This window comes from Oryzias latipes, chromosome 11, assembly GCF_053564925.1.
Source record: "Oryzias latipes strain Hd-rR chromosome 11, Olatipes_Hd-rR_3.1".
Classification (NCBI taxonomy): domain Eukaryota; kingdom Metazoa; phylum Chordata; class Actinopteri; order Beloniformes; family Adrianichthyidae; genus Oryzias; species Oryzias latipes.
The window spans coordinates 15,131,813-15,156,426 of NC_136247.1; the positions used below are offsets into that span (position 1 = coordinate 15,131,813).

Consider the following 24,614-nt stretch of genomic DNA (forward strand, 5'->3'; position numbering starts at 1 on the left):
GATCTGTACAGCTTTTGTGGTTAAATTATGAAAACCTTCATTGCTTAACAGAATAAATGATACATTTATTTTATGTATTAATTTTAAACCACTAAAGTTTAAACCTTTAGATGCTGCTTGGCTCAAGTAAAGGTTTCATGACTCATAAATTGACAAAATAAAAGATTTTTCCCATGATTTTAATAAGATTAATGCAGCTTTTGCAACAGTTGGAGAATTTCATTTTACTTGTAAAAAAAAAACAAAAAACTAAATAAAATCAACCAAGTTGATGATCCATCAGTCAATGAGCCTTTTTCACTTTTAAATAAAGAAAATACCCATCAAGCAAAACAACTTTTATGATAATAATGATATAAAAAGGCAAAGATCAGAACTTCAAAAGTCCAACATAGTTTTTTTTTAAAGACTTCAATTAGGAGGGAGGGGCTTCTTTTTGTTTTTCTACTGTCTACTAGCACTTTCCTGTTGTTTGTGTACTGAGTTGCTTGACCTACTTTTTCTGGAGTTCAGATTACAGATTGACGTGTTCCGCTTCACATGCTTCACACCTCTCAGGGAAGAACGCGCTAAACAATAGTTCTTTAATGTGCGTTTAGTCCACGGTATTTACTCTGGACAAGCAGGGAGGGGCTTCTCCTTCCTTTTCTACTGTTTCCCAGCACATATGTCCACCACCTACTGTTAGAATAGTCTTGGTGTGAGATGTCAAAGCGGGCTTTAATCGAGGCTTTTTCTTTCACAGCTCTATTCTGATATAAAAAAAAGACTTAATGTCCTAGAATTTTTGCACAAACTGCAGTTATTTACTTCTCCTCCATAATTAACTTTCAAAAGGTACAAAAGAGGACGCCATCCATATGTCACCACCAACTCAAAATCCCTAATTGGCCAAAATTCGACCTGGTTTAACTGTTGATGTTCGTTCAACGACCACAGAGCCTGAAAACGGTTGTAAAAACATGTATCAACATGTGAACATGAGTTTTGAATACAGAAGCCTGTAACCTACATTTACACGTGTTAAAATAAACATTTCATAGAAAGTGAACAGGCGTTGCAGAAGGCAGAGTGAACGTAGATTAATGAAATGAAAAAGAAATAAAGTACAAGGAATGACGAAATTATCAGTCCTGGATCTAAACACAACCCAAATTCCTCGTGTAGGGTGTTTGGGATGATTGAAACAAACTATCCTGACTCTACTTTCAGTCTGTTCAACACAGATATTTAGTGTTTAGCTTGAAGATGTTCCAGAAGTTTCTCTGCACAGCCTGACCTCCATCACCTGTGTGAACTGACATGATGGGCACATATGGATGAACTCAGAGGACAAAGCAGCATCTTTTGGTCTTGTTTTGTTGTTGTCAATTTTAGATAGAAAAACAAGTCAACTCTCATCCACCTCCGTCCTCCTTTGTAGTCTCTGAACTGGTTTGGTTTAGTCTCTTGTTTGGAGCTCCTGGATATTCAAAACAGATGTAGGTCTGGCTGCATGTGTGCACAGCGGCACGTGGCGCTCTCATGTTTTACGTGTGTTACGCAACCATGTGTAAGGTTAGCTGGTATGTTGACCGGTAGCAACACACACTCCCTCCTTCACCCCCTTTAGAGTTATATAAAGTCTTTCCATGTTGCTGTGACTGAGACACCCTGGAGTTCTGAGACTTTTCCTACAGTCTTGAAGCTCTTGTGGTGTCATTTCTGTCAAATTAGCAGCCTCCTTTTCCTAATTCTGAGTACGTTTCCAAAGCAAAGGCCATCAACTTTGTCTCAACATTGAGTGAGGGACATCATCCCTGTGCAAAGTCTGCATCTATGTGAGGAAACCTTGAACAGCAGCTTGTTTGTGATGTCTTTGTGTTGGTCTAGGCCTTGAAATGAAAGGAGTCACATAAACGTGAGATGTTTAGGGGAAAACTGTGCTGAAGGTGAACTATTAAACAACTCCAGCCTTCTTCAAATGCTCCTCTTCTCCTACTCCCCCCTTCCAGGCTGCTTCCCTGCTTGTTTTCTGGTCACGACTGACCATTTCACTGCAGCTCATCCAGACTGAATGACTTATACTGCGACTAAACCCATCTGGTTGAAATGCTTAACAGTAAAGCTACGTTTACACCACCTTCAGCAACGCACATTGAAATGGCCACTTCCATTGAAAAGTACCGGTATATCAACTCACATTTTGTTCTTCTGCTTTCAAAACTCTTGCGATCACGCGTAGCTACGGAAGTTTCAACGACCGCAAAACATGCAGCAACTGAACGGACTTTAAAGTTAAATCAGGTCAGACTTGGACCAATCAGGGTCTTGGATTTGGTAGTGATGTATGGATGGCGTACCTTTTCATTCATGGAAGTGCAAACCGTTTGAAAATTAACCATGGAGGACAAATTAATTGTGGTTTGTGTCAGGCCGGAATTCTATGACACCAACTAATAAAATTTGCCAGACATTGACATTTGGCACCAAACTTCTACCAACTGTAGGTGGTGGACATGTGCTAGTAGACAGTAGAAAAGGAAGATTTAAAGTCCAACTCCAATAATCTTTTGATCTATTGTGAAAGTGTTCCCAGTGGTCTTTCTATTTTGATTATGCAGTTTTTAGACAGAATAAATCTTTTTGTTTGTTTTCCAGGACATGGTTTCTGCAGAGTGGCAGGAGTTCATCAGAAATTCACCCCTGAGCAGTGGGTGGGACTGATGGCATGGGGTAAGCTCCACCTCCCATCATCCATCTGTTTAAACTCTCTTCTGCTATAGTTTACAATTACAGTCCCTAGCTAGCAACAGAAATGGTGAGCATTATCAGAGCCATACAGCCGCTCAGTTCAGATTCAGATTCCAGTTCAGATGAGGAAAACAAAGAGGTCTATGTATCTATTCTGTCTGACAGATGATAAGAATGGAGCGGAGCAGGGAGACTGTGGCCCGACCAGCATATATTTTACATCTAAATTAAGATCTTTTTCATACCGCATTTTTTCATCTGCTCTTGATTCACAACGATTTTACTATTCTACTCACAGCAGAGGTTCATTTCTGCCCATTTAAAGAGGGTTTATGTTCTGGTGTTAGAACCTACAAACATTCCTTTATAGGTCTTCAATCTACCATAAGGACATCTATCCTCCAGATGCACAGAAGTGTCGTTGACCACATCCGTCCAGGTGGAATCGGACCTCCAGTGTTTGGCAGGTTTCCATCCAGGATGAGCCGGTTTACCAAGAGAAAACAAAAGAAAAGTTCAGCATCTCGCCCGATAAGGTGTTCTCTCTCTGGGGAGGGGGGTTAACGGTTAATCTTGGATCCGCTGAGCCGGGAAGACAAATTTGCAAAAACACTTCAGGGGAAAGAGAAGTGGAATTTTTGCATATTGTTACTGTTTCACCACAAACTGAGCTCAGAGGAATCCAAGATCAAATTAACCGGAGCTGTAGATACTTTTAACAGCAAACCATGACCGTTTTGTTTTTATTTTTCCTATTTTGCACGACTTTTGTAGACTTCCAGTGTCAGTTGTGGATGGGCAGTTCGGAAAATACAGCTGCAATGGAGCATTGCCTCAGTGAGCGTGGGGGTTAATCAGGGGAAGTAAACGGCGACACCGGTTCCTTCTTTATTACATGGCAGTTGGGGCACAGTGCCAGAGGAAAACAGCCAGAGCACAACATCCAGAATCAGCCTGGAGATCCTTTTCTCTAAACCGTCTCACCTGTGTGCACCTGCCCTGGTTTACCCCGCCCCACAGACGTCACATTTGCAGAATCTCTGCTGCTGATTGGACTGTTCACCTGCAGTGTCACATTTAACAACCTCTTTTCAAACCAACTAACACAAAGACTTTCAGAATTTACCAAGCTCCGGTTTGTTCCAGATATGGTGCAATGGCGCCCCTGTGTGATGAGAAAGGAGAAGCACAAGCATATTCAAACATTTCTGGATAAAAATGTTTCAGTTTCATTTCATTATTTTAACTTACAGCTAATGAAAACCTAAATTCATTATTTAAAAAAAAACAGATTTAAATCAAGTCACCTGTAAAGGTTTTCTGCGTCTTTAAATACATCAAATCTTCCTGGAGAAAACACAGAGAGATGAGGCATAAAACAGGTCCAAGTTAGAAGAGGATCTCTTCAGAAACTGGTTGTTCAAACAGTGCTGTGTCCAAATACATGAACAGAGAGTGAAGGGAAGGACTAAAACACTGCCAAGACAACTGCAACCCTATAGGAGGATTTTTAAACCCGGTTCATTAAGGAATCAGCTGCCGCTGGAGTCAGAACCCCAAGATCCTCCACCTACACCTACAGGATGTAGACCTCAGCAGACTTCAGAGGCGCCTCATCTGTGGTCCAACGTCTTGTCTTCACACGAAAGTACAAACTGTTTGGGAATAATTCTGGTCAGACCTGAAGGATCAGAGGAGAGGATGGTGCCTGAGATCCAGCAGGAGGTTTCTATAAGTCAGAGGTAGTTTGTCACCTGCTGGTTTTTCTGCTGCCGTTTCTCAGATCTAAATCCTCAACGCTGTAGACCAGAAAGCTTCAGCTCTTCATATTTTCTCCATCTGACTTCATTTACAGCACGACCTGGTCCTCTCCTAATGATGCCCAAAGTTCACCCTTTACGGATCATAGTTTTTTATTGATTGGTTGGTTTTTATTTCCAGCATTAATTGTAGTCATTACAAAATAAAAATCACACAGATTTACACTCTCCTACTGACACACACATATACAACATAATCCGGTTCTGATCAGATAGATTCTTTTTTCTTTTTTTCTCTGATTGCTTAGCAAAACGTCATCGATATTGTATGCCTGATTATGAATTATTAAAACTACAAAGAAAAAAACTTTGAACAAATGCATGTGTAAGAAATATATGGGAAGATGTTTTTGTCATTTGAATAACTGAAAAAAACGTTTCTTTTTTTTAAAACTTCTATGTCACCTCCGGGGCATAGTTTTTGAATTATTATTTAAAAACGTACTTTTAAAAAAAAAAAATCCAAGTGGAGCTTTGAGGCCTTTTTCGCCCTTGAGATTCAGTTTGCATCAAATCTTATGTGTGTGTGGGGGGCGGGGGGGGGGGGGGGGGTACTCGCCCAGGGAGTAAGTTATTGTAGAACTGTCACTGTCCACTCCTGTTTAAAGCAGGAGCAGTCTTTGCAGGTGGTCAGCTTGGTCTTGTTAAAACCGGCAACATTAAGCTTCAGTCCTTTCGTTTGGACTTCTTTGGAGGAGCTTATTTTTAACCCTTGTGCTATCCTAGGCACTTTAACATTGGGAGTTGGGTCATCTAGACCCACTAGACAGTGCTCTGAACCTTTTTTCTTCAATGATTTGTGATCTTCACTGGTGTCCATGGATTACATGAAATCTTTCCACCTTTATCCACCTTTGTCATGGTAGGAATAACACGTCAAAGTAAGGGTGGGGTCATCTAAGACAGCACAAGGGTTAAGAGTGCACTGTATCAGACACTTTCATTGTTACAAGTTTGTTTGTTGTTTTATCCAAACCTCTTGTTAAACTTTTTTGTTACCTGGTGGATCCCCTTTTGTGTGATTGTTGGTTGATGTGAACAACTTGTTCAACTTTGCTTTGACGTCTCTCCTTTTGTTTGCCTGTTCAGCTAACAGTGAATTAAAAGCTGCGCTTTAGCACAGACCTGCAGTCTGGGACTTCTCTTTTTTTAAATGATACACCTTCCTTCCCCTTCCTTTTGGGTTGGGATCGTAACAGGCCCAAACAAACTGGATCGGGACATCCCCAATAGTATTAGGGATTTCTGTGGATTTCATTTTGATAATGACTTTTTGTGATGTTTTGAGATTATTTATGGTGAGTTACTGAGAAACTGCTATTGTTTGTATGGTTTTTTTTTTCCTGTACTTTATTGACGATCTCCGCCTGCCTCTGCAGCTTCACATCAAGGCAAACTCCGGCTGTAATCACAAAAGTAAACAGTTCATAGCAGGTCAATAGAACTGCATTCAACGTATTTCTCTGCAATACTTGTGGAGAAAGTCACTAGGAACAATAAAACAGACTGGATATAGTGATGAGCACATAAATCAAACGGATCATGTCTATCAAATAGACACACTGTGGCTTTTCAACTTTTAATTGCAGCCCTTATAGTTTTCGTGAGCATATGAGTTTAGAGCCCAGCCTGTTTGGAGTTCTTTGCTTTTGTAGTTCTTAAAAATATTAGAATGAAAATCACCTCCCTTTTTTTTAATTCACGAAAGGTTTTATTTGAATGCAATCTGTATATATAGTAACCTTTTTTATTTATATTTTTTCCGGAATAATATAATTTTTGCTCCTCCACCATTCATTTAGTTTAGACTCTAAACTTTAGAGTCTATTTGTCTATAGACAAATCCTGACCCCGAAAACACTGTGTGACCAGCAGAGGGCGCTGTGAGAAGGAAATGGCCTCAAAGCGAGTAAGCCCTGGCTGCAGCCTGCAGAACGGCTCAACGTAGTGGAATGCTGGAACGCTGAGGAATGTGAACACGCTGTGGAATGTTAACCCCGCCCACGTTGAGCCCGTGCATTTGATTCACCTTCGTCAGTGCAGTTGTGATTGCAGGAAAGGGGAAGAATAAGTGGAGCATATTTTGTGTCATTGGTAATTAAATGAGGAAGAAAGAGAACAGAGGGGAGGAAAATTTGAATGGTGCAATGTTTTTTTTATCACTCAAAAAAATGATTCAAGCCCCTCTTTCATGTAACACAATAAAATTGTGTTTGTTTTATTTAAAAATATTTATTTTAAAAGAATGTATCTACATTTAATTCACCTAACACAAAATGTATTAATAGTTTCCCCAAGAACTCCAGTAATCCAGAATAATTGAGTGCAAGTAAGGGGCATGCTGTTGAATGCTGTTTCCCTGTTTCTCTTTATTTATTCTTTTTGCTATCTTACGGCTACAATTTTTCACATATTTTAACCATTCAACTATTAAAATGTTCAACTCCTTCGTCTAATGCCTGGTTTGACTTTTGGTCCTTCAAATCCTTCGACTTTTCAAAAGTGAAAACTTTCGTTCGTTTTTTCCACGTAAAAAACGAACTGTGGCATGAAATCGTTTCAACTCGGCTTCTCCCAATAAGACGAAACACGACGAGCCTCATTCGTGTAAATAATGAATCTATTTGTTTATACCGGCGGCTCTATGACATCACAAAAGTGTTAGCTCACTGGTTAGTTAGCGGGTTTAACATCCAGAGGTTCTGAGTTCAAGGCTGGCTTCAGAATGTTTTGCATGTTTTTTTCCCCTTGCCTTTCTTGATAAAAATTAAGTTCAATTGACTCAATTATATTTCGTTACATGGAAGAATTTTCTTTGAGGTGGGGTTACTCATATTTATTGGATGGAAATCCTGCCCACAATTAAATTGAGTTCATCCAATGAGTTATTTTTTTGAGTCCGTGAGGCCAGACAAAATTTATTAACTCCCTAATACATGCACATGGAAACTTGTAAAAGGCATAAGAAGACAGCAATCACTGGATAAATTCTCTAATTCAATAAAAAAAAATTTTTTATTTAGCGCCAATTCGAATTACAGACGTCTCAATGGGCTTCATACCGGTAATTGTAAGGTAAACATACAATGAAAAAGGGATCATGAATACAAAGAATGCATTAGGATAATACTAAGATGGGCTCAGCATGGGCGGGGTTAACATTCCACAGCATGTTCACATTCCTCAGCGTTTCAGCGTTCCACTATGTTGTGCAATTCTGCAGGCTGCAGCCAGGGGTAGTTGGCTCAAAGCTGAAACTGTTTCCAGTGTTTTCTTTTTTTGTTGTCTTCTTTGATAATGAAAATTATAACAAACTTCAGTGGGTGAATGTAATAAACGACAAGTTTATTGTTGCACAAAATATACAAAAAAACAAGCAAATGTACCCCACCCCCCATTTGTTACTCATTGGCCATAATGAAGCAGAACTTCTGAAACCTATGACTACGGCAAGTCCAATGGTCCAAGCCAAATGCGTGGTGATTCCGAGAGACGACACAAATCCAACTTCAGCATCACTGAACAATTAAAAATGAATAAAAACACCTTATTTACACATTTCTGAGCCAACTTTTACAACATGCCAGCTATGTATTTCTACAGAGTGTGTCTGAGCGCACACCCCCGTATAGAAAATATATCATCGGATCAAATGAAGTTCTAGCCTAAGGACTACAGACAGCCAAAGCACTTCTTTTGAATTTAGTTTCCTTCTTGGCTGAGAGTCCCGTGGAGAGAAAAGGCCGGTGGTGTTTCTCCTGGACGGCAGCTGATGGATCCTCATATTTACACAGAAACTGGCAGATCTTCTGCTTTTGCCTCCTCTAATGATTCCTGTCTTTCTTGCCTCTCATGACATGAGTGAAAAAGATCTCCTGGATGGAGAACCGGACAGCTTTGGCACTCGGCTGCGGTTTCTCATCAAGTCTGTGGCTGATTTTGTGCAAAAGACAAACTGATCATAAACAGAAAGAAACCAAAAGATATCTGAAGCACATTAGCACCATGGAGAGAAGGACGCAGAAAGTGAAGGACATTCTTCAAGTAAAGGCAGCCCACTCTGACAGGATTTGTGCTGAAGCGTTGCAGAGGATTCTTTTTCTTTTGGGAGGCAGAAACCACGAAGTTGGTTGAAGATGGATGGATTGATGGATGGATGGATGGATGGATTTGGAGTACAAATGGAGGCCTCCTCCTTGTCCCTCAGCTGCAGAAAGTGAAGCCCCTGTGGTGGAGGCAGATCTCCGGACGGCGTCCATCACACTGCCTCGAGACTCACCTGTGGGTGGAGGTGGGAGCAGCTGAGGGGGGTCTGCTGGATTCCTTCATTCTGGTTTTGACCAGTTTCCCACTAAATCTTCTTCTTTGATCCTTTCTTCTCTAAATCGGCGTCCTCTTCTCTTTTCATAAATATCTATATTTTTTCTTTTCTTACTTTACAAAATGAGAGACAGAATGATGGACAGCTGACGATATATATTATTAAATTCCTCTTCTGGTTTTCAGCAGGTTGCTTTAATTTGGAGATGATTTTCTTCGTTTCAGCCAGCCTCTGGCTGGATCTTCAGCCTCCTCCTCCTGCTGTCTCCTCCTTCATTGCAGGAGGGCTCTGATTTGTTTGGAGGTGCTGTCGTCGTTTAAATGTCGTGTTGTGTACCTGGAATGAACGGAGAAGGCGTGAGCTTTTGCCGCCGTGCGCCGGCTCCGCCTCGTCTGCTGTGCGTCTCACCTCAGGGCGTTCAAAAGTCCCTCCACGCTGTTGGACGGCTGCTCCTTCAGCACTTTGATGCAGCCCTTCATCTGGAGGGGCACAGACAGATGACGCTGATCTTTCACAGAATCTGCTTTGGCTCTTTCTGCTGAGTTTACTATGTCTCAGAAATCTGCTGGTTTTTATTTGAAATCAAACAGTAAAACAGTGACCTTTTGCTTAGACAAAATGAAAGCAGCTTCTCCTAACAATGAGACTATCTTAAGAAGAAAATGGGTTAAATGAGTGAAGACTGAAAAGACTGGATTTTGAGGTTTTCTGAGGCTAAGCTCAGAAATAAAGACGTTATCCGCCTTTATTCTGAACCACAAAAATGCTGGATGCCCCCTCTCTAAGGGTGTTCAGGGAGGGGGGGGGGGTCTTTGGGGACAGGGGGGTTGAAAGGATCTGAGGAGCAAATCAACTTTCCTCTTCCACCCTTTTTGGAGACTCACATCAATCTTTGAAGTCTTGGCAAAGGCCCCCACCGGGTGGACGTGGTCGTACAGGATGATGACCCCCACCATCACCCTCATGCAGAACAGCATGGTGTCGGTGTTGGTGAAGCGGCAGCGGTACTCCCTGAAACGGAGGCAGGAGACACGGAGGGTTTGAGCAGAACGGCCAGCGAGAAAAGACGCTGGACGCTACAGCACAGCCAGAACTCACGGAGTCTCCAGCATGACGCGGCAGACGCAGGCCATGGTGCTGAGGCAGTCTGTAGTGTCCTCTATGGGGAGGGTCTTGTTCTGCAGGAAAAACCAGAAAGAACAACATCTGACTTCTTTTCATTCCATTCCCAATATAAAATGTTCCTCAAGCTGGAGGTGAAGAAGACGAGCAGCAGAGAATGATGGGAATTTACAGCATCTTGGTCAAAAGGGTTTTACTGTTGCTGATTGTGTAAAAAATGTAAACAAAAAGAATTAATAAAATAGGAAATAATAGAAAATGCTTCAATACACATTCAACAGTTTGATCAGAAAAACGTAAAGTCTTTGAGAACTCTAAACTTTCAAAGTCAAAGCTGTTCAGTTTTTCACACATCAGAATTTGTATTTTGTGTTGGAAAAGGTTTGTCGAAGTTTTGCGTTGGTATTCCAGCCTTTTTTTTTGTACTTTTGCAAAGTAAGGAAAATACATAGATTTCTTTTTGTTTTGCTACTTTCATCCCACCATCGATGCGAGCAAACATTTTCCAGATCAACTCTGCACTGACACACTCATTCATAATGAATAGAGAGAATGTTATACATTTGTAAAAAATAAAATAAAAATAAACACAAGGTAGTTTGCAACAGATTCACACAGAAAAGGAAATAAATCAAACAAAATTACACTTGTAAAAGTCATTTCCTCATTGAAATTAAAACACATTTTTTATATTTCCAATGTTTTTGGTTAACATTTGTTAAAGACTCATTCCAATGAAAATGGTGTTTTTAACGCCTTCTTGTGGCATTTTCTGAAGATGGAGGATATTTATTAAAAAAGATTAACCTTCAAATTGCATTTTTAACTGAAACTGTAGTGAATCAGGAGCAGACAAACAGCCGTTGGAAAAAGGTCGTAGTTGTTATACGCAAAGTTCGTTGGGTGGATTACAAGCTCCCTGCTCTGCTCCATTCTGATCATCCACTTATAGATGAATAGATCCATGAACTGATCTTTGTTTTCCTTGTCTGAATTGGAATCTGGATCAAAACTGTACGGCTGGAAAGCTCTGATATTGCACCCCTAATGTTAGGTTGGGGGTGTGAGGGGCTGTAAGCTAGTGGGAGGGGAAGCCTTGCATGCTGGAGGCGGTACCTCAGAAACAAACTTGGTGGTGGCGTTACTCAGAGTTTTCAGCATCGGCGTTGCTTCAGCGTAGAACAAGGACATCCGATTGGCCATCTCATTGTTGACTTCATTCTCTGCTTCCAGCTGCACCCAAACAAATCAAACATTTATGTGCTGATGACAAAAATAAAGAAAAAAGAACCAGAGTTTTCTGTGCTGCACCTGCTGGTTGTTCAGCCGGTTCCTGCTGATGGTCCTCCTGTAGTAACTGAAGTCATTCTGGATGGCTGGATTTGTCATCTGTACAGAAAATCAGCTTCAATTCCATTCATCTGTTCAATATCTGAAATCATTGATCTGTTTGATTAAATTAGGGGGAAAAATGTGGTGTTTCTTGAGAAAAATGTTTGACTGAACTTTAGTTTAGATTAAAAGCTAAAAATCTTCACATTTTTGCCTTAAGTTAAAACAGCTGAACCCAAAACAAGCTAAAGACAGAAAAGTTCTGCAAACGCATCTGCAAAAAGCTGCCAATTGATGACAGATGCAGAACAAGCTAAGAAAACGCATGAACAATGGGGTAAACGTGCCCTGAGTATAGCTAAAATAAGATCGTAAATCTTTAAGAAATTGGGTAATAGTGATAAAAAATGTGCAAAATAACAACTCAAAAAATGATTTAAAAAATAAAATATGACTACCCTATCAAACTGATCAAGTGGTAGGATTAAAATAGGATTTTAATGAACCGGATGTGTTTTTGTAGTAGATTAACCAGTGTTGGTTTTTGGAGAAAATATATTAAGGTTGAATCTCTGATAGAAGCAGGGACCTCCTGTCGTCCTGCTGAAGCCTCAAACATGCAGGAGGACCAGCTGAGGGATTTTTTCACCTTCAGTTCATCAAAGCTGAGAGTGAAGTGCAGGATCTCTGCGAACTGCTTGGCCAGGGCCTGCTCCCGCTCCAGGTGCTGCATGGGAGCATAGGGCGGGCTCGTCAGCGCCTCCAGCAGGCTGCGCAGGGCATTCTCTGCAAACACAAGCATACCTCCCCGTCACTCACCTGCCTGCGGTCACATATATGAGGAGAGAACAGCAGAACCTTCATAACAGAACTGGGTGAACTGGACGGATGTCACACAGGGAGGGTGTCTGACCACACAGCTACAACACCCAAACACTCTGAATCCTCCCTGGCCCCACACAGGGTCTCCAACTACACCTTTTTTGCTGGTTTTGCATCCTGCAGCACATCGGAGTCGGACCTCAGGAGGCTCCATTACCTGAAGCCTCCTGGGGCCTCATCTCTTCCTCTGCATCAAAAATGGATGAGCAGCTTCTATAAATACTTCACTCAAGTGTTTAATCTGAAAGGGCTGGGCCGGAGCCCCGGTGTCCCTCCTGCTGTCGCCCCAGAGCTCTGATGATTCAGAGAGGCTGGGCGGAAGCTCTTGAACCTTTCCTGAAGATGGCTGGACGCTCTGTGGATGTGCCGGGGGCGTTTGTGACGGATACGTTGTGACCAAAGATCGCAGAGAACAGTACGTCCCCGAGATGGAGGTATTATCAGTGCCGGACAGCCATGCACAGCTGTTGCCGTAGCAACGGCTGCCTAGCTGCTGGATCAGAGAGAGCGGGGAGGAGATGCTGAGGAATTCAACCCGTCCGACAGTCATTGCACCACTTGGCCCTGTTTCCTGCACCACCTTTCCTGGTGTTGATGCTGAAACGCGACACAGGTGTACCCCATCATTTGGTGCTGTGCTAGAAAGAGATGCTCACCCAGCCTGAGGGAGAACTCGTAGAACCTCTTCAGCTTGGCCACCAGGGGGCAGACAGCATTCCAGGCCTTTTCCTGAAGAGCCAGGTCTCCTGGGTTCTGGATGGCCTGGAGAGGAGGGGCAGACGTTGTTTTAAATGTCACATCAGAGACACCCTTTTACTGCAAAGACTGCATTTTAAGAGAAATAACTACTGATGGACTCAATATGCAGAGGAGTGGAAACTTTTATTTTTACTCACAGAGAAGAGTTCTGCTTCTGCTGAACATTTTTCCACTTCCCTTTGCGGGTCTGCTAGTTTTTATCGACAATCAAAAGATTTCAGTGCCTTTCAGACATTTTTAGTATAAAGTGAAATAACTTTAAAGCAGAAGTTACTCTGTTGCTGCACAATTTAACTCCAGTGATAATAATTTTCTTTTTTTTACGTGATGACTATAGATTTTTTTTTATATATCAAGCAGAATTTCTTCAGTTCCTCAAAAAGGCCTCAAATTAGCAGCACTGACAGGAATATTTGACCACTTCCAATCCTTCAGGTTAGTCTGGCATAATATTTAGACTCTGGAATTCATTATCGAGCTGGGAGAGTTTCTGTGTGACACTAGATCAGGCTTTTGCAACATGCAGCTCTAGAGTCAATGTGACGCTCTTTGACCCCTCCACTGTGGCTCTTTGGTTAAACTAAAACTACACAGTTTAAATTTGTTTTAAAACAAACATATTTTCATACTTTTAAGTTTTAATTGTGTTTTCTACTTTCATGTTTTATTATATTTGTATGTTTTTTTTAATCTATTTCTTAAATGTGTTTTAACTGTGTTTAGCTCTTAATGTACAGCGCTTTTTTCAAATTTTTATTGTGTTGAAGCGCTGTATAAAAAAAGAAAGTTGAACAGTCACATAAGTCATTCACAAACAGTTGAAGCACTGTATCCGTATCACTCCATGAGGTTCCTGACTACAGTACCCATAATGCTCTAGTCACCCGTCAAGTGGTGCAGCTTTGTATTTACTACTGTCAAATATTTTGACTGACGTTTGGAGGCTATGTAGCACAGAAAATCAAATGAAGCTCAGTGAGCACAACCAGAATTAAGGCGCACCAGATTATAAGGCAGATCTGGAAAAAAAAAGATTTTGAGTGCAATTTATTATCCGGTGAGGGTCACTTAATTAGTACTGATTTATTTTTAGTTTGTTAGATTAACCAATTTTTGGCTGAGAAGCACCACAAACTAATAAGGGGTGTCTAGTCTTTTTATTTTCTAAATCACTGCTGACATACTACCTACTATTAAATTTGTTGCATTAAAATGATACTACCCGGTGCAGAATGGCAGGAAGTCACCCAAACCTCTATCAAAATGTACATACTATTTCAGTTGTATACTATTTAAAAATGCTATTTTCTCTGTTAAATTTAACCAAAAATAACATTTTCTGAACATTTGTCATAAAAGTATCAGTAACATAAATACAAATAAGTGTATTACTTTTCTAAAGACTTTGTTGGTCTGTGAGAAATCAACCCAAATGGCATTTTAAGTGTTGAAGGTTGCAAACCCTGGCACCAGAGTGTTTGGCCTGGTGAGGGTCACGCTGCGTCCTGCCCGCCCCCTGCCCATGCCTGCCCGGCCCTCACTTCTCGTATCTCCTGCCCTGCGCCGTTGTAGGACTGCAGCTCCGCCAGGATCCCGTGAGCCTCCTCCAGCACGGCGCTGACCTGGTTCCACACGGCCGTCTCCGCCTCTGTGGGCTGGGCATCTGCGAGGAGAAGGAGCGGGAAGTGTGATGCCAGATGCAGGAAAACAGACGTTGAGGGGAGGGGCCAGAGCACAGGGGAGGTGTTAGGGAGGAGGCGAGTGAGAAAGGAGAAAATAAGAGAGGAAGAACTGAGGAGAAGATGCTCTGAGCGGTTCCACGGCGGCATCAAATTTCACCCCGATTCAGAATCAAAAAGCTTTGCAGCTGCATATTTTCAGGGTTGGGGGGGAGGGGGGCACACTCTGTCACACAGTGAGGTCTGATTCTCTGAGAAAATATTTTTCATGAAGGCTGAACTTCATCACTGGAGTCTCTTCGGACTGTAGTCCATGTAGCAGGACTTCTGAGGCCTCTTTGGGGTTTTGGCTCCATTAGACGCCATACAGACTTATCGTCTCCCTCTCACTGGTTTTTACTTCCCCTGAAGGTTTTTCTTTAAGCTTTAATTTTGAAAAAATGTACAGGGGGGGGGGACACAGCAGGTTGGAGGGCTGAATTGTCCCCCTGCCAGCTGAAAATCGAGCATTACCTTCAAGTTTTTGCTGCAGGACTCCACCCAGTCACACTTCTGCTTTCAGCTCGCACCCATGAGAGTTGGAGGAAACACGATGTAGGTCATGTTCTCCTGAGTGATGAGGGTCTCCTGCTTTGATGTCTGTGACTCAGGTGCAAAGTGAAAGCAGAGTCGTGTCCAGACGGCGTTCTGCATGCAGCAACACTACTGCTGAAGGGGTTTCTCTGCAGCGAGACGGGAGTCAGGGGAAATTTGGCATCATTCACGCTTTTATTTTTCTTTTTTTTCTTTTTTCAGCTTGTGTCTGTTTTTGTTCAACATTCTGGGGCCACACGAGAGAAAAGTGAACCTGGAGACGCAAACCCTTTTTTGATGCTAATAAAGTTTTATTATCCAAAAAAAGGTTTGTTTGAACAATAATATTTCTCTATTTGCCAACTCAAATGTAATTGTTTCTAAGAGGCTTTGTGGTTTTAGTCAAAAATTCATGAAATACATGTGGAGCATCGTAGCTGAAAAGGCTGTGGACAAAAAGCCATATATATCCATCATCAGAAAATGGCCATAAGAACATGTTAAAAACACAGTTTTCATCAGAGTGTATCCTTAATAAACTGGAAGTGGTTGTGGAGGTTAGGACCCCCCCCCCCCCCCCCCCCCCCCCCCCGAAGCAAAAGTATTAACATTTTTGTGTTAGTCAAAGCTAAAAACAGATTGTTATTTTGCCCTTTGATAGGTGATGTGATTTCGGGACACCTCTGGTAAATAGAATAGACTTTTTTTTTCTTTTTCATTTAGAACAGAAAGTCTTAACTGCAGCTCTGGCTCCTGATGCTTCAAATCATGTTCTGTAAAAGGACAAATGTAGAAACGTTGGCGCACGCGTAATTCTTCTCTTCACATGTTACCCAAATGTCTCGTCTGTTCTCTTTTCTCTGTGTAGCTGTCAATCGATTTGGCTTCACTGACTCGGCAGACATGAAAGTCATTGGTCTCTGGTTAAAGCAACCTGGTATCTATGTGACAGAGGTGTGTGCCCCCCCCCCCCCCCCCAGCTGTGGAGGGAGGGCTCACATGGGCGTGGGGGGAGAAAGAGGAAGAGGTCGGATGCTCATTCCACTTGCTTTGAAGTGGACTGAATCACATGCATCATAAAAGAAGGCGGGAAGATTCAACAGCAGAAACTTCTCGCCAGCAGTGAGCATTTTAGTGAAACACACCAAAGGAGGAGGAAGAAGACAGCTGTTAAAGAAGGAAAGTGGCAGAAGAGCAGCAGAACATGTGGAGACAGGGTGCTAAATGTCTGCATCTTAACGTTAGTACGTTTGTGTTCTGTTAAACGATTTTCTCCAGAAGTGACTCTGAAAGCATCAGTACATTTTCAGGCTGTGACGGTGAAGCCAAGAAGGGAGGGAGAAGTTTTCTCCAAAACTTAGAGTTGAGGACTTTTAGCAGGGCTGGTGGCATTTAGCTCAGTGATCAGACACGTCTCAGTTAAATATTCATATCTGTAAACCTAGACAGAAGCTTGAAAATGTACTGATCTGCTTCACATCTCCCGCCATGATTGTATGAGGAAACCTCTTAGCGATGACTTTGGGAGAATCTACTGCTGCATGGAAAGAGCTGTTAGGATAGATGTTTCCACAGGACTGAAGACGAAGGGGAAAGGACAGTTAGTCTGTCACTCAGAGTGGGAGCCACGCTGATACACCTCGGTCAGACACACAGAAGAGGATGATGACGAAAAAGAATGGCTGAGAGGACTGACATTCACTGTTTAAGGATATCAAAGCTTTTTGTTGCAGCAGCAACTACGATCTGAAGAAGATTCTTTAGAGAGGAGCCCAGTAAGTCTCAAATGTTAGTCCCCTGAGCAGAAACCAAAAGATTAAGACCAAGGAGGACAAGAGGAGGTGTTGAGGAGGAGCAGAGGTGGAACAATGGTTAGCTAAGATGATCAGAATGACAAAAAAAAGAAAAGGCAAAAGGTATCAAACAGGTAACTTAAAACAAACAAACAAAAGAAGCGGATGGTCTCACGTTCAAAGTCAAGGAAAACTATTGGGCCATGCTCAAGTTCGGCGCAAGCCAGCACTTTCAGGAGGTTTCCCATGAGCCCCCTGGAACAGAGAGAGGGGAGAAGTCTGTGGGTGATGGAGGGCAGGGTGTCGGGGGTTGTGCGCACGTTGGTGTGTGAACGTGTGAGTTGTGTGTGTTGAGGTGGGGGATCGGATAAGTGGTTGGTTGTTGGAACGGCGTGGTGGGAGTTCGCCTTGGGGGAGGCATGGCTACCTGGACACGGGGATTCCTTTAGTCCCACTCTTCTAAATTCAGGCTCAATGGTAGAGACCAACCAATTCAGTTGAAGGTGCACCCCTCCTTTGAATTTCATACTTTTTGGTGTAAAGACAGGATAAAAGCACCAAGTCTGTTCTTTCAAAAACTCTTATTGTTCATTTCTCTGTTTGATTCATCGATTGTTTATGAGAACTGGACTGAGGCAGTGTGTATGACGTCCCCCATAGAAAGTAGTTTACTTCCGGCTCGAACCAAATGATGTAAATTCTGTTGCCCCGATATGGACGTTGCCATGTTGGAACCAGACGTCAAACATCAGTAAGCTGATTGATCCAAGTCGGTCTAAGTCTACTTTTGTTTAACAGCCATTCTCACCAATCAGGAGTGAGCTTGTTGGAAGGCCACACCCCTACTACTTGAAAGCAGATTGGAGAAATTCTGTCAATCAAATGTTTTGAACGTTTAATGTAAGATCACCTACTTTTATTGAAACATCTGGTTGATCAGTTTATAAATTTGAAATACAGAAAAAATGTGAGAAAGGGGATTGTCAAAAACAAGATAATAAACGGATCAGAGTAAGAATGTTTATTCTGACCAACAGAATGACTGACTAACAGCTGTTTGTGTCTCTACAGAAGTCTATGGGCTTCTTGGAACCAGCAACTACTTCCTGTTTGGAAGGCTATGGGGGAGGGGTCACTCCATCCAGTTCTCATATACAGTCATTGGTGCTGCTTTAACTGACCAAATTCCAACATGGAAGCCTTGAAACATCAAAATTATCCCACATCCTAGTTCCACTACTTCTGTTCTTAACCAGGTAGATGATTTTTTTTTTACTCAACCCACTTTTCATGTTTTCTGATTGCACATGTTTTAAAATCTAACACATTTGTAAAGATAATCAGGACTTAAAATGTGATTTCTTTCTATTCTTATTTTTGTTCTGAAAATTAGACCTGGAAAGCAAATTTACCTAAGCAACCATGACATCCCATAACTACCAACTGTCATGATTGTTTTCTTCTCTTTTAACACTGTAAGATGCTAAACTAAAAGCTTCATGTAGTCTGCACATCGGCTTGTAAATAATTCATATTTTCACGGCATCCAGCTGCAACTTAACAGCTTAACAGCATGTGGGGAAGAACATTTGTTGTTGCACCTGTTTATCTGTTCTGTACACTCTTTTTTTCTCCAGTAAATAGGATCATAGAAAAAATAATTGTATTTGCATTATAGTTAGCATGAGCTGATGATATCAGTGGAATTTTGCACCAAAAACGATGGATATTTTCTTCAAAAAGTAATAAATTACAGAAACAAATTAGCTGCTGCAGTCACATTTGATATGATGAAGTGCTAAAGTGATGCTATTTTGTAAATATTGTGAATTTGATTTGTTCCCATGTTTGTCGTCCTTCATATAATTGGAAGGGCGGGACATAAACACCTATCTGCACCATTACAGGACGGAGAGTGGGACTAAAGAGCATCTGATAATGACAAACCCCTCCCTGAACAACACTCCATCACGCCGTCAACAACTCAGCAGCTTGCATCCGCACATGCCCTCCCCCTGTCCCACGCTCTGACCTCCCACGGCACACTTCTGCTCCACACTCACAGTGCACGGCCACATGCACACGCCCCGACGCTCACTTACTTTCAAAGTCCAGGAAAAAATGTGGACAGTTCTCTAAATCCTTGCCAAGGACCTTAATGAGGTTCCCCATGGCTGGCGACCTGGACGGGAGGAAACAACAAAATGCATACAGAACCTGGCAACCCACGGTCAGATGAATAAAAGCTGGCCGAGCTGTTCATTGGTGTCACCCAACTTTTCTTTAATCCTCCTGTCTTCCTTCTCTCCTGACGTCAAAATCAATTCTTTTTAAATCACTTTACAGGTTATTCAAAAGTCCACTTTGCTAAATTATTTATCTGACCATGGCAGTCAATTAAAAAAAATAACAATGAATCTAAGTGACAATTTAGTTTTGGGTTAACATTTAGAAACAAACCTTCCTTAAAATTGCTGCAATCTCGCCGCCCTCAGCAGCACGGGTTCAAGTGGTCACTTCCATTGAAACGTCTACTTGGCCGCATTTATAAATGCGGGTTTCAGGCATCCGCATTCAAGTACGATTCAAGGACCATCTTTCGTCTCTACGTACAAAATGCACTTCAACTGAACGCACATTGAGAGTTAAACCCGACCGAAATTTGAACAAATTTGGTAGTGACGTATGGATGGCGTTCGTTTTAATTCACGAAAGTCCCAGCTGTCTGAAAATTGATCAATAAGGAGAAATTAATGGCTGTGTCAGAATTCCTCCCCTACTCACTCCATAGTGCACTATATTGCACGTTCACCATTATGTAGGGCTGTCCGAATCTACAATTCCAAAATCGACTCCCTGTAGAAATTTCCCAGAAGTCTTTGGAAAAAACCAGCATGCATCAACGCTCACTAAATTGGCCGGAATTCCAGGACATGATGTCTTTCATATATCAGAATAGAGCTGTGAAAGACAAAGCCTGGATCAGGATTGACCAGATTTGCACCGCTTTGACATCTCAGATCAAGTCTCTTCCAACTGCAGGTGGCAGACATGGACAAGTAAACAGTAGATAAAAAGAAGAAGTATGTCCTTTTCATGTCCAGTATAACACTGTAGGATAAATGTGCATTCAAGAATGGGTTTAGGGCGTTCTTGAACGCGCGTCACATGGGTTGGTGTGGCCACTTCCAATAAGAAGTCTATGGACACGCAAGCATATGCGTTACAGCCTTGCATGTCAAACAATGCTCATATTTTGCTGTATTTATATTTTAATTACTTTGTTTAATTCTTTCCGCGGTGTGAATGTTAAGGGGCGACATAAAGACTGTGAATCCTCACAGCTGACAACACAGCTGACTCCTCCTCCCCAAAAAAATGACCAGAGTGCTGGACAGTCCTGATGCTTCAGGTTTGTTTCTTTAAACTCCATCAAAGCACACAGACTCCTTTCTGCTGAGCTTGTCTCCACATCATTGACTCCGATTTGTAATTGGGATCGTTTCAAAAGGTATTTTGGTTTATGTTCTTCCTTTATTTCCATGAAATGGTGGAATTTCTCCTGGATTTCTGGTGAATATTTCCTCTGTGAAATGAATAAAGTTCTGTTTTATGAACAAATAAATGTTTCCAAAAAACTTCACTTGTGTCTCGTCTCTCTAAAGGACGGCAGTTCGACTTTTTTGTGTAATTTCCTTCCTCCTTAGTCGTATCTATGAAGTCCTCTTAGGCTCCATCAGCTGCGGATGATGGACCAGATGTTCGTGGACCCTGGAGTTGACCTTTAATTTCTCTTTTAGTCATTCAGGTTTCCATTGCGGGTAATAACCCGGCTCTGTAGCTTTGCTCTTACAGCTTCATTGTTGGAGGTTGGTTCAGCCAAGGCACAGAGGTATAGCGGTCAACTTTTGATCAGAAGATTGCATTTCTCACCCTGCCTGTTGAAGTGTCCTTGGGCAAGAGACTTCTTGTTGTAGGTTAGTGCCATTGTGTGTGAATGAGACTGAAAAGCGCTACATAAGAATACGGCGTTTTACTATTCTTGTGGAGCTTCAGAATACTCTGAGCAGCTCTAGCAACGTTAAACTGCTTGGAGAAGTTCTTGCAGTCTTTACCCTCAACATGCTGATCATTAGCCTTATAAAACCCACAGTGTGGAACAACCATGTCTCCAAAACACATGGAGACTTTAAAGAGGTGTAGTGACGATCACAGATATAAAGAAATGTGTCGCTGATCAGAGGTCACGTCTGACTTTAACATGTTCCTGTGATCACATCATTTAAATAATCGATTTAAAACAGCAGACATAAGGGTTTAAGTCCAGACCTGTTTCATTAGTTTGTTTTTGACGATTCTATGAAACAGAAATCCAAAATGTGCCGTTCACCGTCTGATCTTCTGTAAACGTTTAGTCGTTCTTACGTTTGTCAGTTTCAGAGGATTTCAGAGAACATTTTTCTTTTGTTACACTGGAACATGTCTCCAGTGTAAGAATTAAAAACTGGAGCATTGGTCCAAATGTGTGCATTACATGAAAAATGCAGCCCAAACTCTCATCAAACAAGATGAGTCTCACTTGTCAAGTTCAAAAGCCTCCTTCCTTCATTATCTTTCATTTGGTGGACGGGGGCAGGCAGCTGCCGAGTTCTGCTTCCCTACTGTCTGCATTAGTGCACAGCGGGGGCCGCCAGCATCCCCGGGTTTGAATGATTCATGATCAGAGTTAATATGTTTATGAGACGCCGCAGAAGCCGGCATCAGGTCGCTTCAATGAGGACTGCGTCTGTTTGATTACAGGTCTGCCTGTGAATGCGAGGCCAGGCCCAGCTGAATGCTGAGTCACCGCCATCAAACCCGACTTCAACGTTTCCACCACCTGCTTCTCCCCGAGCAGGTCTCATGCATTCATGAATCCAGATTCTTCAGCCTGACAAGGTGATTGCAGAAGAGTCCAGCTGAGCTGCAGGCCACCAACTTTCTGATGCGCGAAGAGCTCATTGTTGGTGGAGCAGGCTCCCACCCGCCACCTCCACCCGACGCGCAGAAAAGGGAGCGAGGAACAGCGTGCGGTCCTTTCTGAGAGCAGAGCTCGGCTGACTGTTGCCAGGATACGGTTGGCCTGGCAATGGGCTCTCCTCCGATGAAGATGGAGAAAAACAGGCTCTGTGCACTCGGTTTAACAACAGTGAGCTCATGCAGGACGCAGTTTTGATCTCAGAAAGCAGGAAATAAAGCTGCTGGACGCACTCTTCTTACCCCTTTCTCCTCTCAGAGCTCCGGTCTCTGTCTCAGGCCTCAGTTTCTGATCCTGCAGTCTTCCTCTGACCTTCCTCCCCTCAGCGTCCTGAAACCGCTGTGATCGGTCCTGAAACCGCTGTGATCGGATCCCCGGTAAGCCCCACTCAGAGCCCCACTGTGACTCTCAGAGACTGATGCAAACTTCTGCTCTGGCGTTTTCTCTCTTTGTCTCTCGGTTTGTGTCCTTCACACTTCTCGTTTTTATTTAAAGACTTGTGGTTTGCTCTATCAGCTCGGCGGATGGCCCGCTGCGCTTCTTTTTTGGTTTCCCTTGCTGGGTTTGTAGATGTTGCTCTGCTGCTGCTGGTGTTGTTGGTGGTGGTGTTGCTGCATAAAGTGGAGGCTGTTTTCAGTACTTTTTCTGAAGTCTTTATTTGTCACAGAAAAAAAATCCTTTTCTCTTCTAGTTTCTGACGTCAGAGTGGGTTCCTCAAAAAAACACAAAAAAAACCTCCTCTGATGCGCTCCATCCTGCCTAACTTCTTCTTTTTCACGGAGTTTCTGTGTCTTTTCAAGCTCGTGTCCATCTTTCAGGCTAACATGGCTGCCTTCATGTGCAGAGAGGCCTGCGTGAGCGGGTCATCCATGATGTGCTGAAGCTGCTAGAAGAAGGGTGGGGGGAGTGTGCTTGGCGGTGCTGGCTTCTCTTAGATGCAAACGCACATACCGTTTGGAGCCGGCCAGCATGGAAGTGGAGCAAAGTGCCTCGCTTATGCAACTGCCCTCCTTCACAGAGCTCTCATCTGCAGTCCAGCGAGGAGAAGCAACAACGAGAGGCTCCTTTAAGCCTCATACAGACACCGCTTGGTGCCTGATGGCGCTGAAAGGAAAAGGAGCCTCCTGTTCCAGCCTCCACACTGAACATCTCCCCAAATTCACACTCTTTCTGTCTGTCATGTGACCAACTTCTATCTCAATGGAATGGATTTCTCCAATTCAGACAGCAGCTCTTCTCTCTAACGTCTTTCACTTCACTTCCAGAAGCTGGATCTAGACTTCCTTCACATCTTCCCCTCTACTTAACCTTCAACTATCCGCTTTCTTCCTACCTTCTTCACTTGTGCTTTTCCCACTCGAACACTTCAGAGCATCAAACAGGGCGTGTCCGCTCCTCACTGTGGTTACAGCATCAGCACCAACACCTGGCAAAGAAAAGAAATAGAATGAGAGAAGGAATTAAACATCACAATCTGAGAGGACTGTTTTCTGACTCTGTGAGGGACAGTTAACCTGGAGGCAGCTGATTGGCTCCTAAAACCCCCATGACCCCACACAGGACTGAGGTGAGATGGATGGATGGATGGATGGATGGATGGATGGATGGATGGATGGATGGATGGATGGATTCAAGTTGGATGCAGTTCAAAACAACAAAAGAGCATCAACAGTCTGAAATGTCTTCTTTCTTTCACTGGACACTTTCATTATTATGTATTTTTCTTTATAAGCTTTCCTTTTTTTGTGGTTTTTGTTTTTCTCACTATTTTTATTTGAAATAAGTTTTACAAACAGAAGTGAGATTTCTGAATGTATCATTTAGAGCCTGAGTGTCAGTTTTCCAGTTTTTGAAAACTTTCTTTAAATAATCTCCCTGATTTTCAAACAGACATCAGTTTTAACCATTTTTAAATTCACAAAAAATTAAATGAATCTGAAGGTTTTCTTTGCACATTCAGACTCAAAGTTAGCAAAGCGTTTTACAAAAATAGTTTGCACGAGTCATTTTTTAAAGAAGCAGATTTTAAATCCACAGAACAAAGTGGAACAAAGATTTTTTTTTTAAACCTGTTGCTAATAGAGCAGCAAAGCTCCATGGTTATCTCATTTAAAGAACGTGGTGGTGAGTTACAGAGATCCGATCAGGCTAAAAACAAAAGACGGTTTCCATTCCTGCTTTTCTGGAGAACGTTTTTCATTTCTAATGCTCAATAGTTAAAGAAGACATGAAAGGATTCCACAGAAAACCTTAGAAATTTAGAGTTTCCCTTTTGTTTATACTGCTGTCATGCTGTCAGGCAGTGTAATCTTTTATGCAGTCTGAAAACATTCAAGCTCCTGCTTCTATCAGTGCGTTTAGGTTTCTTCTCTCATTTGCTGTGCGTCTCACACTGGCTCGTGCTCTGACTGCTGTAACTATTAACACGGCTGCTGCTGGCCTTGCATCATCGCATCTCATTGCAGGGGGGGGGGGGGGGGGGGGGGGGGCGACGCAGGATATCTGCAGAACAGTTGCCATGGAAACAAAAGTTCTCAGTTATCACACAAAGATTGGATGAGACTTTCTTCCATAGTCTGAGTG

At 42.4% G+C, this 24,614-nt stretch overlaps 1 protein-coding gene and 1 long non-coding RNA gene across 7 annotated transcripts in view; one reads left to right on the top strand and one right to left on the bottom strand.

Moving 5' to 3' along the window:
- The first annotated feature begins 1,065 nt into the window (after window positions 1-1,065).
- Window positions 1,066-4,703, top strand: LOC144995288 (uncharacterized). The gene is made up of 2 exons (XR_013658871.1): window positions 1,066-2,715; window positions 3,104-4,703. It is a non-coding gene; the product is annotated as an uncharacterized LOC144995288 (long non-coding RNA).
- Window positions 4,704-7,877: 3,174 nt separating this feature from the next.
- The window catches only part of fam49al (family with sequence similarity 49 member A, like), a 31,532-nt gene continuing 14,795 nt past the window's right edge, over window positions 7,878-24,614 (bottom strand). Inside the window, exons 2-13 of one of the 6 annotated variants that reach the window (XM_011480901.4) lie at window positions 23,365-23,457; window positions 19,117-19,196; window positions 17,190-17,269; window positions 14,511-14,632; window positions 12,867-12,972; window positions 11,978-12,114; window positions 11,308-11,385; window positions 11,113-11,229; window positions 9,973-10,052; window positions 9,759-9,885; window positions 9,283-9,353; window positions 7,878-9,210 (exon numbers count right to left, since the gene is read on the bottom strand). In XM_011480901.4, coding sequence (XP_011479203.1) covers window positions 9,147-9,210; window positions 9,283-9,353; window positions 9,759-9,885; window positions 9,973-10,052; window positions 11,113-11,229; window positions 11,308-11,385; window positions 11,978-12,114; window positions 12,867-12,972; window positions 14,511-14,632; window positions 17,190-17,262 — 975 coding nt within the window. In that variant the 5' untranslated portion in view covers window positions 17,263-17,269; window positions 19,117-19,196; window positions 23,365-23,457 and the 3' untranslated portion in view covers window positions 7,878-9,146. Of the gene's footprint in view, window positions 9,211-9,282; window positions 9,354-9,758; window positions 9,886-9,972; window positions 10,053-11,112; window positions 11,230-11,307; window positions 11,386-11,977; window positions 12,115-12,866; window positions 12,973-14,510; window positions 14,633-17,189; window positions 17,270-19,116; window positions 19,197-22,264; window positions 23,458-24,614 lie in introns of those variants that run through there. The other 5 variants (XM_004073878.4, XM_011480902.4, XM_023959904.2 and 2 more) reach the window with 5 other exon arrangements.